An 18288-nucleotide genomic window follows, 5' to 3' on the forward strand; every position below is an offset into this window, starting at 1 on the left:
GTGGGGTTGCCCCCCTGCACGAATTCAAGATAGCATAAAAACACAATTTCTCATTCCATGCGTGAGAAAAATGCAGTAAGGAAGTGCACCCTTGCGCGAGAATTGAACTGCATGACACCGTTACATACTGGGGGAGATTTTTATATCACCTAAATCACCTTGTGGCGACATATATAACACCTCAGCTCACAAACAAATCAATACCTGGGGGCGAGTTGCATAACACGCTCGGGGGCGAGTTATGCAACACTCCAGAACAATGCGAAGTTCAGTCGCAGACAGAATTGGGAAACCCGAACTTCTTAATCCATAACAAGTTATGGATTAAGAGGGGGCGGTGTTTGTACCATAATAAATTACACTAGAAATGGGCTTACTTGGGCCTAATATGCTCTTCTTATTAGTCAAGTATCGCTCACTAGGCCTCCCAAGCACTATACATAGAAGTCCATGCGCAAAGATCCAAATCAAGGCAAGAAGGGACCAAATCATCAATCCCATGTCAGCACTAAACCACCACGTCAGCTTTGAATTGCCACGTCATCTTTCCACATCAGCATCACATTGTCACATCAGTTTGCCACGCCACGTCAGCAGTGAGTAGCGCCACGTCAGCATTAGTGACCAACCAGCAGCTGCCATCTTAGCGGATGGTCCAGTCAGCGAGTAACAGTCAGCAGTTCTGATCTATGCAAAATCTTCCGTTACCGTCGGCATATACTGTTTGCATCTAACGCCGTCAGGAAGACCTTACGGTCACCGTCTATGGCGTCAGCATGACATCATCAACTTGCGGCACGATGACGTCACCTGCACCAGTCATCTTCTCCGACGACGTTGTTATCCGGCGGCCGCCATTACCGACCGGCGATAGTTGGTCTTGATTCCATGCGTCGCGACGTACAAAATTAAAATACTCCTCGGTTATTTCCACCCCGCGTGTTTACACTGGAGGATGTTTACGCCTGTTGAGATTATTAGTCCTACATTGTATGGACAATATAAGATCCTGCGGTTTATAACTCTATGAGCCTCTCCACTCGTTGCTAATTGGTTTTGAGTTGGATGCCCGTATTCTAACATGGTATCAAAGCAAGCTATATGTGACGACTCATTTTACCGCGCCTTTACTCCGCGCCACCAGATTAATTGTCCACATGTTAGACCCAACGAGGCTACATGTGAGGGGGCGTGTCTAGAATCTTATTGTTCGGGTACGACCGGACAACTACCGATATCTATGAATCTGACAATTGTTTCTTATAATTTGGATGAGATTATTAGTCTCACATTGTCTGGACAATCTAAGATCCTACGTTTTATAACTCTTTGGGCCTCTCCACTCATTGCCAATTGGTTTGAGTTGGATGCCCGTATTCTAACAACGCCCACCTGGTTTAACCGAGACGGCTCACCGAGTTCCAGCCGGTCTTATACCGTTTGCATTTAAGACCGTTAGACGGACGCAAATCTGGTTCGTTTATTTATAACGCCGTAAGGAAGCCGTTACCGTCACCGTCTATGGTGTCCGCATGACATCATCATCTTGCGTCACGATGACGTCACCTGCACCTGTCATCTTCTCCAGCGACGCTGTTGTCCGGAGGCCACCATCTGCGGCAGCCATTACCGACCGGCGACAGTTGGTCTTGATTCCATGCGTCGTACCAAATTAGAATATTCCTCAGTTGTTTACACCCGCGCGATAACACTGGAGGACATTTACGCCCACCAGGTTGAACCGAGCCGGCTCACCGAGTTCCAGCCTAGTTGAGTCGTTGATTCACTGATGTTTCAACCCATTCTCACTTGGCTTGAAGATTTATCTTCCCCAGTGTGTGGGATTAGCCAATTGATCTAATTCTTGGGCTTGGTCTTTTGTATCCTTCTGCTTAGTTAATTCCATAACCCAAGAGGAAGTCTCTCGAAACATCTAGAAGGGTTGTTGGCCAAGTCATGCAGGGAATGTTCTGCAATATTCCAGGAGGCATGCAGGGCAAGTTAATGCAATTCATGCTTATCTCGAAATTAGGGTAAGAGCCTGATTTGCAACTTATAAATTGATGGGTTCACAACCCTAAAAGGTATGCAATCTGCCCTACTAAAACTCCCGTGAAAAACTCTAGCTAACTTAAGCATCACAGGGTTTTTTGCAAGTACCCCCCAACACTGTTTACGAGAAGAGAAAGGTAGCAGTTGGATCAATATCAACATCATCATCAGATTCGTGTTTGGAGGTGAAAATATTTTACCATCCAAACAAGTATTGCATTTTCAAGATGCATTAGAAAAGAAATTATTCCTTCAAGAAATGTTAGAGGAACAAGTGGAACAAAACAAATATTTGGTCGGAAAACTTATCAATGCCATGGATGAACTGAAACTTGTTAAAAAAGAGTACTTGAATCTTAAAGACTTCTTAATTAAATATTTTCCATTGATATCTAACTTGATAACAAATTGTGGGAAATCATATAACGAGGAATTTGATATGTAAAACCTAAAAATCGAAAAAAAATGATTTTCTGATAAACCAGAACGATTTTGAATCCACCTATACTTTCTGTAATATCGATGTGTTCATTTTCAACAATCTTGTAAAGTTTACAATCACAAAAACTATGATGCAAAAATTTTGTTTGAACTAGGTCAACTGTGTCGTAGCAAGTTAATAAAAAAACCTTTGCAAAAGTACTATCAGGTCTAATTATACAGGTAAGAAAATTGTTGAGAAGTGTATGGGTGCTTTTGCATTCAAATGCACCTCTTCATTCTGGAGATGTAGCAAAAAAAAATGATAGGTGATTTCGCATGGTTTATAAAAACCAAAGAATACAAAGGAGGATCTTTAACTTTAGGGGACAGAAGTAGTTGTCTAGATTATTAACAAAAGGTAGAGTATAAAGATACCAAGTATATCTGAAATGCATGATGTTGTTTATGTTACAGGAATTAAAGCCGATCTTCTCTCTATAAGTCAAATTTATGATAAAGTTCATAAAGTTATCTTTAATATCATTCTATGATATTGAAGACAAGTCAGGAAAGATCATCTTTTGTGGAGTATGAATAACCGCTATCTTCTGAAAAGTCGGTCAAATTTACATTGTAACTTGACCAATGTATAATCCAAAATTTATGACGTGAAAGGTTTGGTCATTTGAACTGTAGAATGCTTGGAAAGCTCATTAATCGTGAATTTTCCCGGGGTGTTCCAAAAACTAATGTTAAGGTAGAAGAAACAAGCAAAAGTTCCACATAATTTTCACAAGATCTATCTACTAAAGCTCCTCTTAATCTTATATACATGAATTCTTTTGATCTTATTCAACATACTATTTTTAGAGGTAAAAGATATGCCTTAGTCATGATTAATGACTATGCTCGGTTTACTTGGGTTGTATTTCTCAAACACAAAAATGACACTCTTGGAGAGTTCAATATTAATGTGAGTAGTTACCAAAATGAATAGGGTCGGAAACTTAAGAAAATAAGAACCGATTGTGGAACAGAATATAAATATGCAAAACATTATGAGTACTTTAATAAACTTGGAATCTCTCATCAATTTTCTTTACTTATTACTCCTCAAGCTAATGGTGTTCCGCAGAGAAATAATAAATATATTCAAGAAATGACTAGAGTAATGCTTCGCAATAAAAAAAATTACTATTTACGTTCTAGGGAGAAGTTCTTTATACTGCATGTTATCTCATATAAATCGGGTATATTAGAGATCGAAAAATACTAAATACTTGTTATGAATTGGGGTATGGGACAAAACCTAATCTAGGTTATCTTAGAATTTTTGGAAGCAAGTGCAACATTTTTAAAATAAAGAACATAAGGTAAAACTCGACTTCAAAACTGAGGAAGGTATATATCATTCATGGATATGCTTCTCACAATTGTGCTTCCAAAGTATATAGTCTTCGAACAAAGGTCATGATGAAATTAATCTGCCAATGTGGTTATTGATGTAAGTGACTTTAGACTAGATAAACATGTTACAGCTGAACTATCTCCTTCTGAAATAGTTAATAAAACTAAAGATATATCATCTGAGGAAGAACATGTTATCTTTACAACCATCAATGATCCAAGTAATAAAGATGATGCTGACAGTTTTCCTGATAGTGCTGTCCACACCGGGAATGAAGCTCATAAAACTCCTAAGTGGTTTTATCTCAAGCATTCTAAAGATTACATCATTGGCGATGCAAATACATGGGAACTTAATCAGTTTGAAAGACAATGGGTATGTAAATGTATCCAGCGAAAGGAATTAATATTAATTGTTGGTACAAAGTCGATTTCCAAAAACAAGTTAGGTGTGTATGAAAGGGTTACAAGGATAGACTTATAGCTCAAAAATATTCGCAAATGAAGGGAATAAATTTTGATGGAACATTCGCTCCCATGGCTCGGATAGAATCTATTCGACTCTTGCTAGCTTATACATGCAATCTCAAAATTCAGCTTTTCCAACTGGAAATCAAACATGTTTTCTTAACGGAGATACAAAGAAAGAAGTCTATGTTGCTCAACCTAAGAGATTTGAGGATCTTCTCTATCATGATCATGTACTTAGACTCAACAAAGAACTATATTGTCGTAAGCGTACTCTTAGAGCTTGGTGTGACAAGTTAACTTCCTTTTTATTACGAAAATTTTCTAGGGGAGGTGCTGACAAAAGTTTGATTACTAAGTGGAATGCTAAAGATGTTGTAATTGCACATATTTACCTTGATGATATTATCTACTGATCTAACTTTTAAAATTCTCTCTGATGAATTTCTTAGAACTTATGAGAATGAATTCGAAAAGAGCAATGTGGGAGAATTTTCATACTTCTTAGCTTTACAAGTCAGCAATTGAAGGATGGAATTTTTATATCTCACGAAAAATATTGTAGAACTCTCACTAAGAAGATCGATCTTAATGAAGCAACGCCTATGGAAACTCCCATGCCAACCACCGGAAAGCTTCAATCTGATTCCAATGAAAGATCCATCGACCATAAACAGTATAAATATATGATTGGAAGTCTGTTATGTCCCACTACAACTAAACCGAATATTGCTCTCAGTGTAAGATGTTGTGGAAGATTTCAAGTCGATCCAAAAATAATTTAATATTCACCGTTAATGTAACAGGTTCGGGCCTACAGATCTTTAGGATAGCACCCCACACAATCCAAGATCCAGATCGAGGATCCCGCAAGTCCACTCTAGCATGGCGTCTATCAATGTACGGGTCGGAAACCAATCTGTAAAAATTGGTTGGCCGGATCTATCTCGTGCAAAATACCAGATACTCAGCTCCACTAGTGCGGGAAGCGTTTCCAATCAAAATTACAACACTACTAACGGTGATGCCAAATTATATGGAGCATGTCAAAATCTACGTAGGAAATAAAATTTTCTAATTGATCTTAGATGAGTTTTGGAACTCTCCCGATAGATTGGAACTCCCGTTAACAACAACAGAATTTCAGGACAAAATTTATTTGGCGGATACGAAAATCAAAAATATAATAATCAATAATGGACCAAAAATATTGCACTCTTGGAAACTAAGATTTCGATCAAATTGGGTGCTCGATTTTCACCCGCTAACATTTTGCTATGACATGTGGCAGCAGCGCCACAATGTATAACATGCCGTAGCAAAGCCTTGCCTATCTATTGGATTGCAGAGAATTTCATGGTCAATTGGTCACAGTAGTTGCCATTCTCTACATTGACATAGCCAATTAAAATAAATAATAATAATAAAATCATAGTGCTTGCTCTCCTCCACAAAATGAAATGGCATCCACACACAGGCCCATATATACTTCCTATAAAAAGTTTTTTTATTGCACTAGCTAGGTTGATTTTTTTTTTGAAGTTTAGACTCGATACCATTTGAGATAAATGTCTGATATGATTGATGCTTATATTTTGTATCATCATACTTATTAGCCCGGATGATCTAGCATTTTCCCGTGCAAACTCTTCTGATAAGTCAGAATCCAGAAGTGCAAATACCGGACCACCACCAATTTCATCTTTTATTTAATTACAAATTAAGGACAAGCAACGAATTGCCCATAAAATAATTTCTTGACAAGTATTTAAGCTTGAACTTTGCCTCCCCGTCGGCGAGGAATGTTGCAACTGCCGACCAATCTCATGCAATCCGGCGAGAATGTGAGCAGTATCATCACTACTCCCTTCTGCGTTTTGCCGGATGCATAAGCTGCCGATTAGATCCACCGTCGACAAATATTAATACCACTACTACGTGGTACAATCTCGTACCCCCATCATATCAAGTATTTTTAGATGTTAGTTCCAGATAAAAGCTGTTACCTCCTCCATCATACATTCACAACAAATTTAACAAAGGCCAGAGCAGAGCATCGGATTTAGTTACTTCTCCCTCTCATCAGTAGTATTTAAGGATCTTCTCCGTATATTTCTCCTTTCATCTCTCTGTGTCTGCGATTCTAGACACAGAAGAATACAAGAAGAAGAAGAAGAAGATGAATACAACAAGTTATGGGTTTGTTTATATTAGTTTGTTATTATTGTTAACATTCACACCATTGAGAATTCATGCATCAGAAACGAAAGATGATCTAGTGGAGCTGACTCTGGTTCAAAATGCTACAACTCTAGGAGCTGGTAAGTCACATTCTACCTTTTTCGATCGAAATTCATTTTATTTTTGTTTTGAATAAATGTTTATTTAGTTTTGGTGATTTATTTGTAGTTTGTTTGGATGGGAGTCCACCTGGTTATCATCTAGACAGAGGATACGGTTCCGGAGCAAATAACTGGCTTTTAGTCTTTGAGGTACAAACAATTACTCCGTTCCTTTTTCTTCTTCTTTTTGTTTTTTTCTTCTTCTTTTTATATTACACAGAAAGGTTTGAGACCACCGGATTTTACGTAGCGAATAAACAAGTCAGGTGGCTGAGGCCACCGGATTAATATTATATATATTCACACATTTTTTAAGAAACGGCGTACTCTGTCATCGACTAAGAAGAGACTGTTGTTGCAAGTAAGAACCATTACCACTGTTATCCGTCTTTTTCTGACAAAACTTGAAACTCATCGGTACCAAAATATTTATAGATAAACAAATCTAAACAATTATCATGGGTAGGTTAAGTAAAAAACAGGGGATCCCATTTAAGGGTTGGCGGTATGTACAAGCTTTTAAGGAAGTTTATTTTCACGATTTAACAATTTGTTTTGGAAAAATACAAGTGAGATATATGGGCCGGCCCTGGGGAAAAACAAGGGATTCCATTTAAGGGTTTTAAGGGTTGGATACCTGTATACGCTTTTAAAGTTGGTTTATTTTCATGGTTTAACAATTTCTTTTGGGAAATGCAAGTGGAGATATATGGGTTCCTGGGGAAACCAGGGGATTCCATTTAAGGATTAGGTGTGTGTATAGGCTTTTAAGGTAGTTTATTTTCAGGGTATAACAATTTCTTTTTGAAAATGCAAGTGGAGATATATGGGTCCGGCCTTTGCGGGAAAACAGGGGATCCCATTTAAGGATCGGATGTGTGTATACTTTTTTTTTATGTAGTTTATTTTATTTTCAAGGTTTAACAATTTTTGTTTGTATATTCAAGTGGAGATAGTCACAGTCACGGAACAAAATGAGAAAAGGATTTGGAAAAATAAGTGGGAAGAATTTAGTCTCATGACCACCACCATTATCATCATCCAAAAGCAAAAGCAACAACTTCACGTAATCGCCGACCTGACCGTTTTCGATCTTGACCGCATACCTAAATGGTGAACGCTCTCATATAATCGAAAGATAATGATCAAATAATAATAATTACTACACTCTCATATAATCCGCAATGAATCAAAAGATAATGATCATACTAATAATTGCATACTATTGTTCCTTCATATCGAAGTTTGATAGATTATTGGTACATTATGTGCTCTCTTTTCTTTTCAAGTTGCTAACTGGTTGTTGTCTTTCGGAAATTTATAGGGAGGCGGTTGGTGTCATACTACTGCGGAATGTGTGAAAAGAGCAAAAGAGAAAAGAGGGTCGAGTACTCATATGGAAAAATGGAAGCATTTCTATGGCATCATGAGCAAGAACGCATCCTTGAATCCTGGTACATATAAGCACAATCTCTTACACACTATTGCCACCCGTCCTACGCAAGACTTGTGTCGGTGTTTTTCCTTTCTCTTTTTTGGCAACAACAATGATGCTGCATAAATTGCCATAACTATTAATATACTATATAAGCTTGCAGCTGGCATAGGCAACAATCGAAAATATATACTCACATCAATACATATATATACCCGAACACCATTAAGGCATTAACTAAGTTGGTAAACAAAACAAAAGAACAAAGTTTTAGTAGGGTTGTCTCAGCTTGGTCTTTTCACAGTTCTTCTGCATTTTTATGCATGGTTCAGTTCACTGGTGGTTTACCATTTAACTTTGGCAATTACCGTAAAAAACCATCAACCAAGTTAGCTGACACATGTTACAATTTCTCAATTCAAACTACGCATGATTATTATACTTTTACTTCTACAATTACAGTAAAAACTATCAACTGAGTTATCTAACATATGTTTCAGATTTTTATAATTGGAATCGAATTAAGATTAGATATTGCGATGGAGGCTCATTTTCCGGGGACTCTATGTATCAAAATGAAGTAAGTCGTCTTACATTTTATTTTATGGGTGTTAAGCATTGCCTTCCAAAGAGCATTTTTTACCATTTGGTGCCCATCATATTCTGAGACTTTGTTATTGAAATTTGAAGAAACAAAAAGGTCAAGTCAGAAATCTTTGACTAGTTTTTCGTACAAGAGATTAGATTTACTGATGGGTGGGATTTTTAATTACTTACTGGAAACAGACAGTAAAGCTATACTTTAGGGGCCAGAGGATTTGGAAGGCAATCATTGATGATCTTCTTCCCAAGGGTTTGAATGTTACAGAAAAGGTGAGTGGTTGCTAAACTTTTTGTTCTTTTTCCAGAATTTTGTTTTTCACCTTTTAACTAGTTTCATTTTATTTTTGCATAAGCGGGTGATTTAAAATTGGGAAACAATTTGTTTATATTTGCATTGGGGAATACCAGCATTTCATTTTGAGAAACAAGTAGAACCAACATTTGAATTCAGTAAGATTGAACTCACATTACAGAACTTACAGTTTTCGGCGAAATGTAGAAGATTAAAACCTTTTGGCTTAATGCATTAGAGATGATTAAGATAAGAATGATGATTTGCTTGTATTATAGCTCTAAGGACCCTTTAAATGATATAGAAGTATACAGCATATGAAATCTTCAGTCGCATGTACATCTTGTAAGTTTGTTGGTAGTTTGAGATTAGGAACATACTCTTTGGATCCTTGACCCTTGAGTGCATATTCTTATTTGTGGTCTCACATTGTACATATTGTTAACCGGAGTTCAAGGATCAATTTCTGGAATATTTACAAATTTTTGCTTTCCAGGCCCTGCTCTCAGGTTGTTCTGCTGGTGGTCTCGCAACTTTCTTGCACTGTGATAACTTCACTAGCTATTTACCCAAGACTGCCACTGTAAAATGCATGAGTGACGCTGGGGTTTTCCTTGATATGTAAGTGATTGTCCAACCCTTACCATGCACACACGCGAAACCAAATGTTGTATGACCTGTTTTAGTCTAATAGTTCTATGGTCTATCGTCCCTTTTTTTTTCTTCCAGAAAAGACATTAGTTTGAATTACACAGCAAGGCATTATTTCGAAAAAGTTGTTGCTCTACAGGTTAGTCTTAATTCACTGTCTCTTGCTCAACAAGGCTCGAATCCATTGTATTATGAGAATATTCAACTTTTGGATACGAAAACTGAGAAGTAAATTTACAGGGTGCACAACAATTTCTGAATGAAAACTGTACTAGTTCACTTCATGACTATCCATATCAGGTATAAGTCCACTAAACTGAATATAGTTTGTCGTACGAATAAAGGTTTCGCGTTGTTTATGGTGCGTGGGTCTCATATGTCATTTCTCTCTTACAGTGCTTCTTTCCACAATATGCTTTGCCTTACGTTAAAGCACCATACTTCATCTTAAATTCGGCTTATGATACTTACCAAGTAAGAATGTTAAACTTCAAATGAATCCTGCTTTGTATTCTTTCTGAAAAAATTGATCAAACTCTTATTTTAGATTGGTCATCATCTCGTTCCACCTTCCACTGATCCGAGCAAAGATTGGGAGCAATGTAAAAACAAGACTAAAACGTGTGATGAAGATCAGCTTAAAACATTACAAGGTTGTTCTAACCACGGATATCTTTCTGTTATCTTGACTGTATTCTCCTTTAGATTCTCTGTTCACTGTTCTGATTGAGGCTCTCAATATCCAACTTACAGGTTTTAGATATGAAATGATTAACGCTTTGTCAGACTTTAACGATTTCTCCGAAACGGGAGGGATGTTCATAAATTCATGTTTCGCTCACTGTCAAGCTGAGTCCGACGGAACATGGTTTGCTCCGGATTCCCCAAGAATTCACGATAAGGTATGTATATAAGATTTAATTTTGTACGTAGGATCGTTGAACTTCGTGATAATCGCCCAATAAAAATGCAAAATTAATCCAGGAGAAATGTCTTATAGCGCTAATCCGTATTAATACCTTGTGGAAGTATCCGTTGGTTTATCCTTCTTCACCTCTTAAATTCTGAATAGTAAGACCACTTGTTAACATTTTGGATATAAAACAAATATTTTGAAAAACTTAAAAACCCGTAATAGATTCCAAAACTTGATAATGAGTTTATTTAAGTAAATTTTCTTTATGCATTTTATAAGAAATAATGATAAATTATGTTGCATTTACTTAATCATGATCGTTATTTTTATGTCTAGTAGATGCCGTCAAAATTGACATTCAAATTAGAGAAACAAAGAGAAATGACAATAGACACTCATTAAGACGTACAATGATTCAGATAGTATGATCAAATAAAGATCATGTCCTTCAATATTTTTTTAAATATGTGAACTCAAATCATCCGTGGGTAATTGTTGTTTTGATGTATTTAAGTAAAATAATATTATAAGCACTTGATTATATAATGATTACGGCTCAAAAATTGTTTGAAAACAGTGTGGTGATTGCCAAACAACTTAACAATAATGTCATTATCGAAATAATCCGATTATTGCTAAACCTTACCTCCCGATTTGACGAATTCGTGCTTACAATAACATTATGATTATTGCTAAAACGAAACACCCTAATACCACTGTGGTGGCTGCTAAAGAGTCCCAACACAAAAGTACTTAAGCACAATGATCCCATACACAATTTATATAATCAACATTTGAGAAGAAAAATCATTTCATAATGCACACACACGCATACCATATGATAACGCGCATACAACTTTAGTAGTGTCAAAAAAATGGTTTCGATTGTAAAGAATACGTGATAAAATCCTATATCATAATGCAAATAAAATATTTCCGATCAAAAAAATCTATAATAAAATCTCTTAATAAAAATGTGGTATATATTATTCATCAGTCATTTTGATAAAGCGGAATCATATTTGCATAAATGGATTGCCTGTATTCGGGTAAAACCACTTTATAATTTCTTAGCATCATCGAATAAATTCGTTTTAAATTTTAATTATTAAATTGATATTATGATGACCTAATGCAATAAGCAGTAACATAACGTTAAACCGAGAAAAACATTAAGCGGATCAATTCTACGACCACGGTTAGAGTCAAAGACTAAACATAGTGGTCAAGGTCCACGTTATCAGGTTGTTTTAAACAGTTAGGCCGATTTCAATTTTCTAAAAAAGATTGTTTAGCTATATACAACGTTATCCATCTTCAGCTATGCTCATTTAAGCACCTTTTGCAAAACGTACATATTTAGTAGCACATTTTGCTTATGCCTCGTATGAACTTTAAATTCTTTTACCAGTTTAATGAAATTTGCTTAGCGTTATTGATACAGTTGATTTCCGGATATATATATATAAAACTAACGATGAGATACTAATTTTTAACAGACGATAGCAGAGTCAGTTGGTGATTGGTATTTTGAGAGAACACCATCAAAGTTGCTTGACAAACCATATCCTTTAGGTAGTAGGTGCCGCAACATTACAGGTACAACACCATCCAACTATTCCTACTAAATTTTGCATCATCTAAGTATTTTTCGTGCGGGATTTTGATAATTGCGTTTATTTATGCTAGATTAAAGGGTACTGATATACTGACAAAGACCTCTGATGAAGTTGATTCTCGTTTCTTCGGGTGTGAATTCATTAGTCTCGATATCAGTATTTTCATTAATTAATGAATATAAAGAAATTTTTTTTGGGGCGAAGTTTAGTTCAACACATTAAGATTTCTTCTCACATGCCAAAAGAAAGTAAATGTAAAACGGTTGAGGTGGATTACTCGACAGCAACAGTCATCATCATTCATGCATCAATGTTTTGTTTATACAAAATATTTTTTTCTTCTTACAAAGTTACATTGTCTTCTTTGATGCCATTATTATATAATATCCGCACTGCTTTGAAGTTTCGGCGCTTGTTGCTTGTTACTTACTCACCGTCAGCCTATGTATAATACGCGCTACTCTTTAAACTATTAATACCTAACAATATGATTGCTTTTATAAATGCACTATTGTGGGATTATTTTCCTCTTGTTTGCAGTCGGTTCAAGTCTGGTAAAGGATTGTGGATTCATGAACTATAACGCTGATACAAACGATGCTCGTTTACGATCATTTTAAGGTTGTATAAGAGCCATAAATTATTCTATATCGTAAATCCTTGCGACACAATATAGGAAGCGTACAAGTCAATTACCAGTTTCACCGGTAATAACTCGGTATTCTATTGTCTTGGCTTTGGTTTCATCTTTCTAATTTTTTAGTATCTATGGAAAATTGGATTTATTTTTTAAATCATTAGGTAGAACTAGAGATTGAAAGAAGCTTCTAACTTTAAAACCCCGTGAGACGGCCAAAACCCCATCCATCCTATTAGAGTAGAATTTAAATAGAAAGTTATGATAAAATCATATCCCAGTGATCCCACAGTTCCCTCTAAGAGTTGATCAAGGTTTCCTGACATCCTGATATCAAGAATGAGGCTAAGTGATATTCAAAGTACACTGTAGTTCTTGATTACCTACATCCACGGGATGAAAATTGCACAAACTCTCAAGGTTTTGCTAATACAATCTCTCCTTCAGTCTACCTATCTTCTATGTTACTTAGCACTTTCCTTCTCTCTTAGCTGGCTAGAATTATAGACGATATGTTCATACAACAAGGTTACATCGTTTGGAAAACGTATCTAATTGATGAGTCTAATATCAGGTGGTATGATATGGTCTTCTTGATGTAGCTTTCCCGATATTGTCTAGCTACTCGCCTGGTGTCCCAAGATAAGGGTTATTCCATCATTCACGAACTGATCTTTGAGCGTCTAATAAGTCTTCGTACATCTTCTTTTTATAGAGAAACTTAGGCCAATGAGGACTTAATTCACATACAAAAGATTAGTAGGACTGCTATTAGCAATCCTACTCACATTGTTCTTACAAGAAATAACCATATGTTCTTAAAAGTTTCTAGATTCTAAGATCTATGGATGACCTTAAGGATAATTAAAACGAAATTAACTGGGTTGATTCTGGTAATATTGTTTTCGTCTTCGTTGTTCATAACTTCATGAAAGTTCATATGAAATCTCCCTTTGACAACATTATGATATAGTAACTTGAAACAGATCAATATTTCCATGGATTCAGCTTGTATTTCCACATTGGTATGCTGCATTTTTTTTGCCCATTTGAGTGATAAGTCTGCTCCTCCTGTTTCTCCCCCAATTCCAGAGTAGCCTGGGTGACCTCTTTTTCTAATGGGATTTCCTGCAAAATCTGTAGAAGTTAGCGCAGTATAATAGATTAGAGTGTCAGGGTCTTGGATGGTGCAAATTCTGATGATTATGTCAAAGTCTCCTCCATTGTAATGATCCAAGTTGTATGGAGCAATGGAATAATCATCAGATAAATTTTGTTCCTCATAGTTTAGAGAGAAAGTATTCATAATATGGGTTGTGAGCTTATGTATTATGTTATGATTGCATAGATGCTGCCTAATACTATTTGTTGTTTGTCTGCCATTTGGCTGGATGCATCTGAAACCAGATCACACCTGGCCTTCCAGATGAACCAACAAATAGTAGCATAAAGGCTGCAGTTGTTATTAGCATCTCCAGGTAAGTACCAGGAGTTCAACCAATCTATGAAGGTTGTTGTGTTATCAAAAAGAGCATGATTAGTGCCAATAGTTTCCTGCCAGACAGAGGTTGCAGCAGGGAAATTTAGGAACAAATGTGTCATTGTTTCCTCCCCACTTTTGCATATTTAGAAAATAAGATTAATGTAATGCAGTATGCTAGCTATTTTTGCATTGGTGGGAAGGATTTCATGAGCATTTTTCCAAATAAAGATGTTTTTTTACTGGGGCAATATCCATATTCCAGATAGCTCCGCAGTTTCTTGTGAAAATATCATTTCTGTAGAGGTTTTCCATATTGGCCTTGAATAAGGTTTTGACATAGAATTTTCCTGCGTCATTTAGATTCCATTGAATCTTTTCTTCCTCCTGTAGATGAGTGACCAGAGCAAGAATGGCCTGAGCAATAAGGTGATTGAAATAATTTTGGACCATTGTGTTATCCCAATGACCTTTTTGTAAAAGGATATTAGAAACTGTCTCAATTAAGTGTGGGAAGTTAGCAGGTTTGATAAGTTGTGCAGAGATACTTGGAATCCAGATATCCTCCCAAATTCTGATCTTCCTCCCATTGCCAATCCTCCAAGTACAATGATGTTGAATGTTGTTAATGCCTTCTAAGATGCATTTTCATCTCCAAGAATCTCAATCTTTTGGCTTGATGTCCATATTGAGTACATTCCTTCCAAGTAGATACTTAACATCCATTAGTTGAAACCATAGAATCTTTATCCTTTTCCAACCTCGAACCAATTTTAGTGATCATAGAGCTGTTAAATAATTCCATATTCATGAAACCTAACCCTCCTAGATCTTTAGGCTTGCAGACTGCAGTCAGGCCTTTAGATAGTAACCTTTTGGGTTTTCTAAGCTTGTTCCCCAGAAGAAGTCTCTTTGAAGTTTATTAAGATCTTGGCTAGTTTGCTTTGGTAGCCTGAAACAGTTCATCTGATATATACTAGAAGTATATGTGACATATTTGATGAGAACTTCTCTCCCAGCTGGATTTAGGGGAACATTTTTCCAGCTAGAGAATCTTATCTTTAGTTTGTCAACACCCGGCTTGAAAGAATTTATTTTGCTTCTATGAGTGAAAAGAGGAGAGCCTAGGTACTTTTCATCCTGCTGGAGCACTTGTACTCCCATAACATTGCTGATGTTAGGAATAAGATCAGGGTTGGTGTTTTTTACTGAAGAAGACTCCTGATTTGTTGAAGTTGACTAGCTGACCCAAGGTTTTCCAAATATATTTAGAATGTCCATAATATTTTGGTCTTCAATCTTATTAGCTTTGCAGAAGACCATGTAGTCATCAGCAAAGAGAATATGGTTGATAAAAGGTGCATTCTTGCAGATTTTTAATCCAGCTGTTTGTGGGTGAAAACGGTTTTTGCTGATTTTGGTAATTTCGGGTGTGTGGGTGAGAAACGAACTTAAACCCTAAACAATGTACTGCAAGGGAGTACTTCAGATTCGAGAGATCAATCTGTACAAATCCGGCCTAAACCGTTTCAGACTTGCTTCAGTCACAAAGTGAAGGAGAAGGGTTCGTTTTGGGGAGGGAAGCGAAGAAAGTGTTGAGACCAGAATAGTTGATTCTGGAAGAGTAGTTGTTTTCTATGACTTGTATCAGAAAGTGGGAAGCTAACAGATGGAAAGCTAGCAAATATTTTCTGAGTGTCGTATGCTCCTAACCTGAACCTGTCGTTCGGTGGAAATAGGTAATGCTTATTTATACAAGTCGAAGTGAAACGTACTCTGGTCTCATTAAGAAATGGAAAACGGGTGAGTAAATGAAGGAGGTGGTAACCGGTAACGCCTGGAATTGATGTTCCATAAAAGAAAGCGTTTCACCATTACTCCCTGTATTTACTAACCGCCTCATCCTTATGATACTCTCTTATAACGGGCGTAGTGTACACCGCACGCTGTAAACCGCCAAACCAATACCCAAAGAGCATCCCCCAGTTTGTGACATGTGTTGATGTCTCGAGTGTTTTCATGGAAAAACATGTAGCATGTTGTTGTTATCTGGAAAGTCGAGATTGGGAGACTTGCTGGATCGGTGACCTTTGACGGTCAAGATTTTGCATCTTAAGAGGAAAGGTAGCCGTTGATCATTGCAACCCTTCGTTTGGTAGCCAGTGGCATGAAAGCATGCTCGGTATGGCTTTCATATGGCCTGGTTTAGGGGCGGCCAAAAGTTAGGGTTTTGGCTTTGTTTAGGCGCGACCAAACTAGTGCCAAAAGTTTCCATGCGTTAACTGGTAACCTTGGATGGCTAAGATCTGCATCTTAGATGAAAAGCTGGTCGTTGATCGTTGCGGGCCTTCGTTTTGGCATCCGCATAGGGAAGGCCGGTATGGCGTGGCGCGGTAAGGTGGTTGGCATGCCATTGGCACATGTTGCATGGCATGCCTTGGCGCGGTTTGGCGTGGCCAAAACTATGATTTTGGGCCAAAGGTTACCATGCGTTGTCTGGCGACCTTGGACGACTAGGATTTGCATCTAGGATTGAAGGGTGGTCGTTGATCGTCGCACGCCTTCGTTTTGGTAGCCACATAGGGAAGGCCAGCATGGTATGTCGCGGCAAGGTGGTTGGCATGCCATTGGCACATGTAGCATGGCATGCCTTGGCGCGGTTTGGCGTGGCCAAAACTAGGGTTTTGGGCCAAAGGTTACCATGTGTTGTCTGGCGACCTTGGACGGCTAGGATATGCATCTAGTATTGAAGGGTGTCCGTTGATCGTCGCACGCCTTCATTTTGGTAGCCGCATAGGGAAGTCCGGCATGGTATGGTGCGGCAAGGTGGTTGGCATGCCATTGGAACATGTGGCATGGCATGCCTTGGCGCGGTTTGGCGTGGCCAAAACTAGGGTTTTGGGCTAGAGGTTACCATGTGTAGTCTGGCGACCTTGGAAGGCTAGGATTTGCATCTAGGATTGAAGGGTGGTCGTTGATCGTCGCACGCCTTCGTTTTAGTAGCCGCATAGGGAAGACTGGCATGGTTGGTCCAAGGCAAATGACGCTGACGGCTTGGCATAGTAGGGAAAAGTGTTTGGATGGCTTGGCATGGTGGGGCCAAGGAAGAATGGTGGGAACGGCTTGGCATACTGCGGCAAAGGCAGAATGGTGCGGACGGCTTGGCATAGTGGGGCCAAGGAAGAATGGTGCGGGGGGCTTGGCATAGTGGGGCCAAGGCAGAATGGTGTGGACGGCTTGGCATAGTGGGGCCAAGGCAAGGCGCGGTTGGCTTGGCATGGTGTGGCCAAGGGTTTGGCATGCCATTGGCGCATGGTGCGGTTAGAACGGCTAGGGCCAAGGGTTTGGCATGCCATTGGCGCATGGTACGACCAACATGGATAGGGCCAAGGGTTTGGCAAGCCATTGGCGCATGGTGTGGCCAGCATGGCTAGGGCCAAGGGTTTGGCATGCCATTGGCGCATGATGCGTCCAGCATGGCTAGGGTCAAGGGTTTGGCATGCCATTGGCGCATGGTGAGGCCAGCATGGCTAGGGCCAAGGGTTTGGCATGCCATTGGCGCATGGTGAGGCCAGCATGGATGGCATGCCTTGGCACGGTAAACGTGGCTGACATGGTTTTCCATTGGCACAGTGGTGCGGCTGGCATGGTTGGCATGCTTTGGCGCGGTAGCATGACAACTAGGGTTTGGCATGGATGATGTTAGACAATGTTAAGGGTTTTGCCGTGGAACATGACCCATGTAAAAAAATGTACCTCGGTAATTCTTACATAGGCATGTTGATTGATTCAATAAATGTGCTAATGGTCATAGTGACGTCATATCAGATGTATAGTTTTACGATTTTAACCCTAAGCTAAAAACCATCATCATCATTAAGTCCCCTGCTTAGCTCGGAACATGAACATTGTTGCGAGGTAAGCATAAGATGGTGACGGGCAAGGATAAAAATCGAAATGAAA

The 18288-nt window shown here is 38.3% G+C and overlaps 1 protein-coding gene across 1 annotated transcript; it reads left to right on the plus strand.

The window, feature by feature from the left end:
• The first annotated feature begins 6221 nt into the window (after positions 1 to 6221).
• On the plus strand, positions 6222 to 12621 carry LOC113274580 (pectin acetylesterase 9-like). The gene is made up of 13 exons (XM_026523965.1): positions 6222 to 6671; positions 6760 to 6842; positions 8017 to 8146; positions 8628 to 8707; positions 8914 to 9000; positions 9519 to 9643; positions 9752 to 9812; positions 9914 to 9973; positions 10070 to 10147; positions 10221 to 10326; positions 10427 to 10575; positions 12089 to 12188; positions 12279 to 12621. Exons 1-13 carry the CDS (start codon positions 6530 to 6532, stop codon positions 12281 to 12283), a joined length of 1206 nt encoding a protein of 401 aa, XP_026379750.1. The 5' UTR covers positions 6222 to 6529; the 3' UTR covers positions 12284 to 12621.
• Positions 12622 to 18288: the final 5667 nt, after the last annotated feature.

Source organism: Papaver somniferum, chromosome 4, assembly GCF_003573695.1.
Source record: "Papaver somniferum cultivar HN1 chromosome 4, ASM357369v1, whole genome shotgun sequence".
Classification (NCBI taxonomy): domain Eukaryota; kingdom Viridiplantae; phylum Streptophyta; class Magnoliopsida; order Ranunculales; family Papaveraceae; genus Papaver; species Papaver somniferum.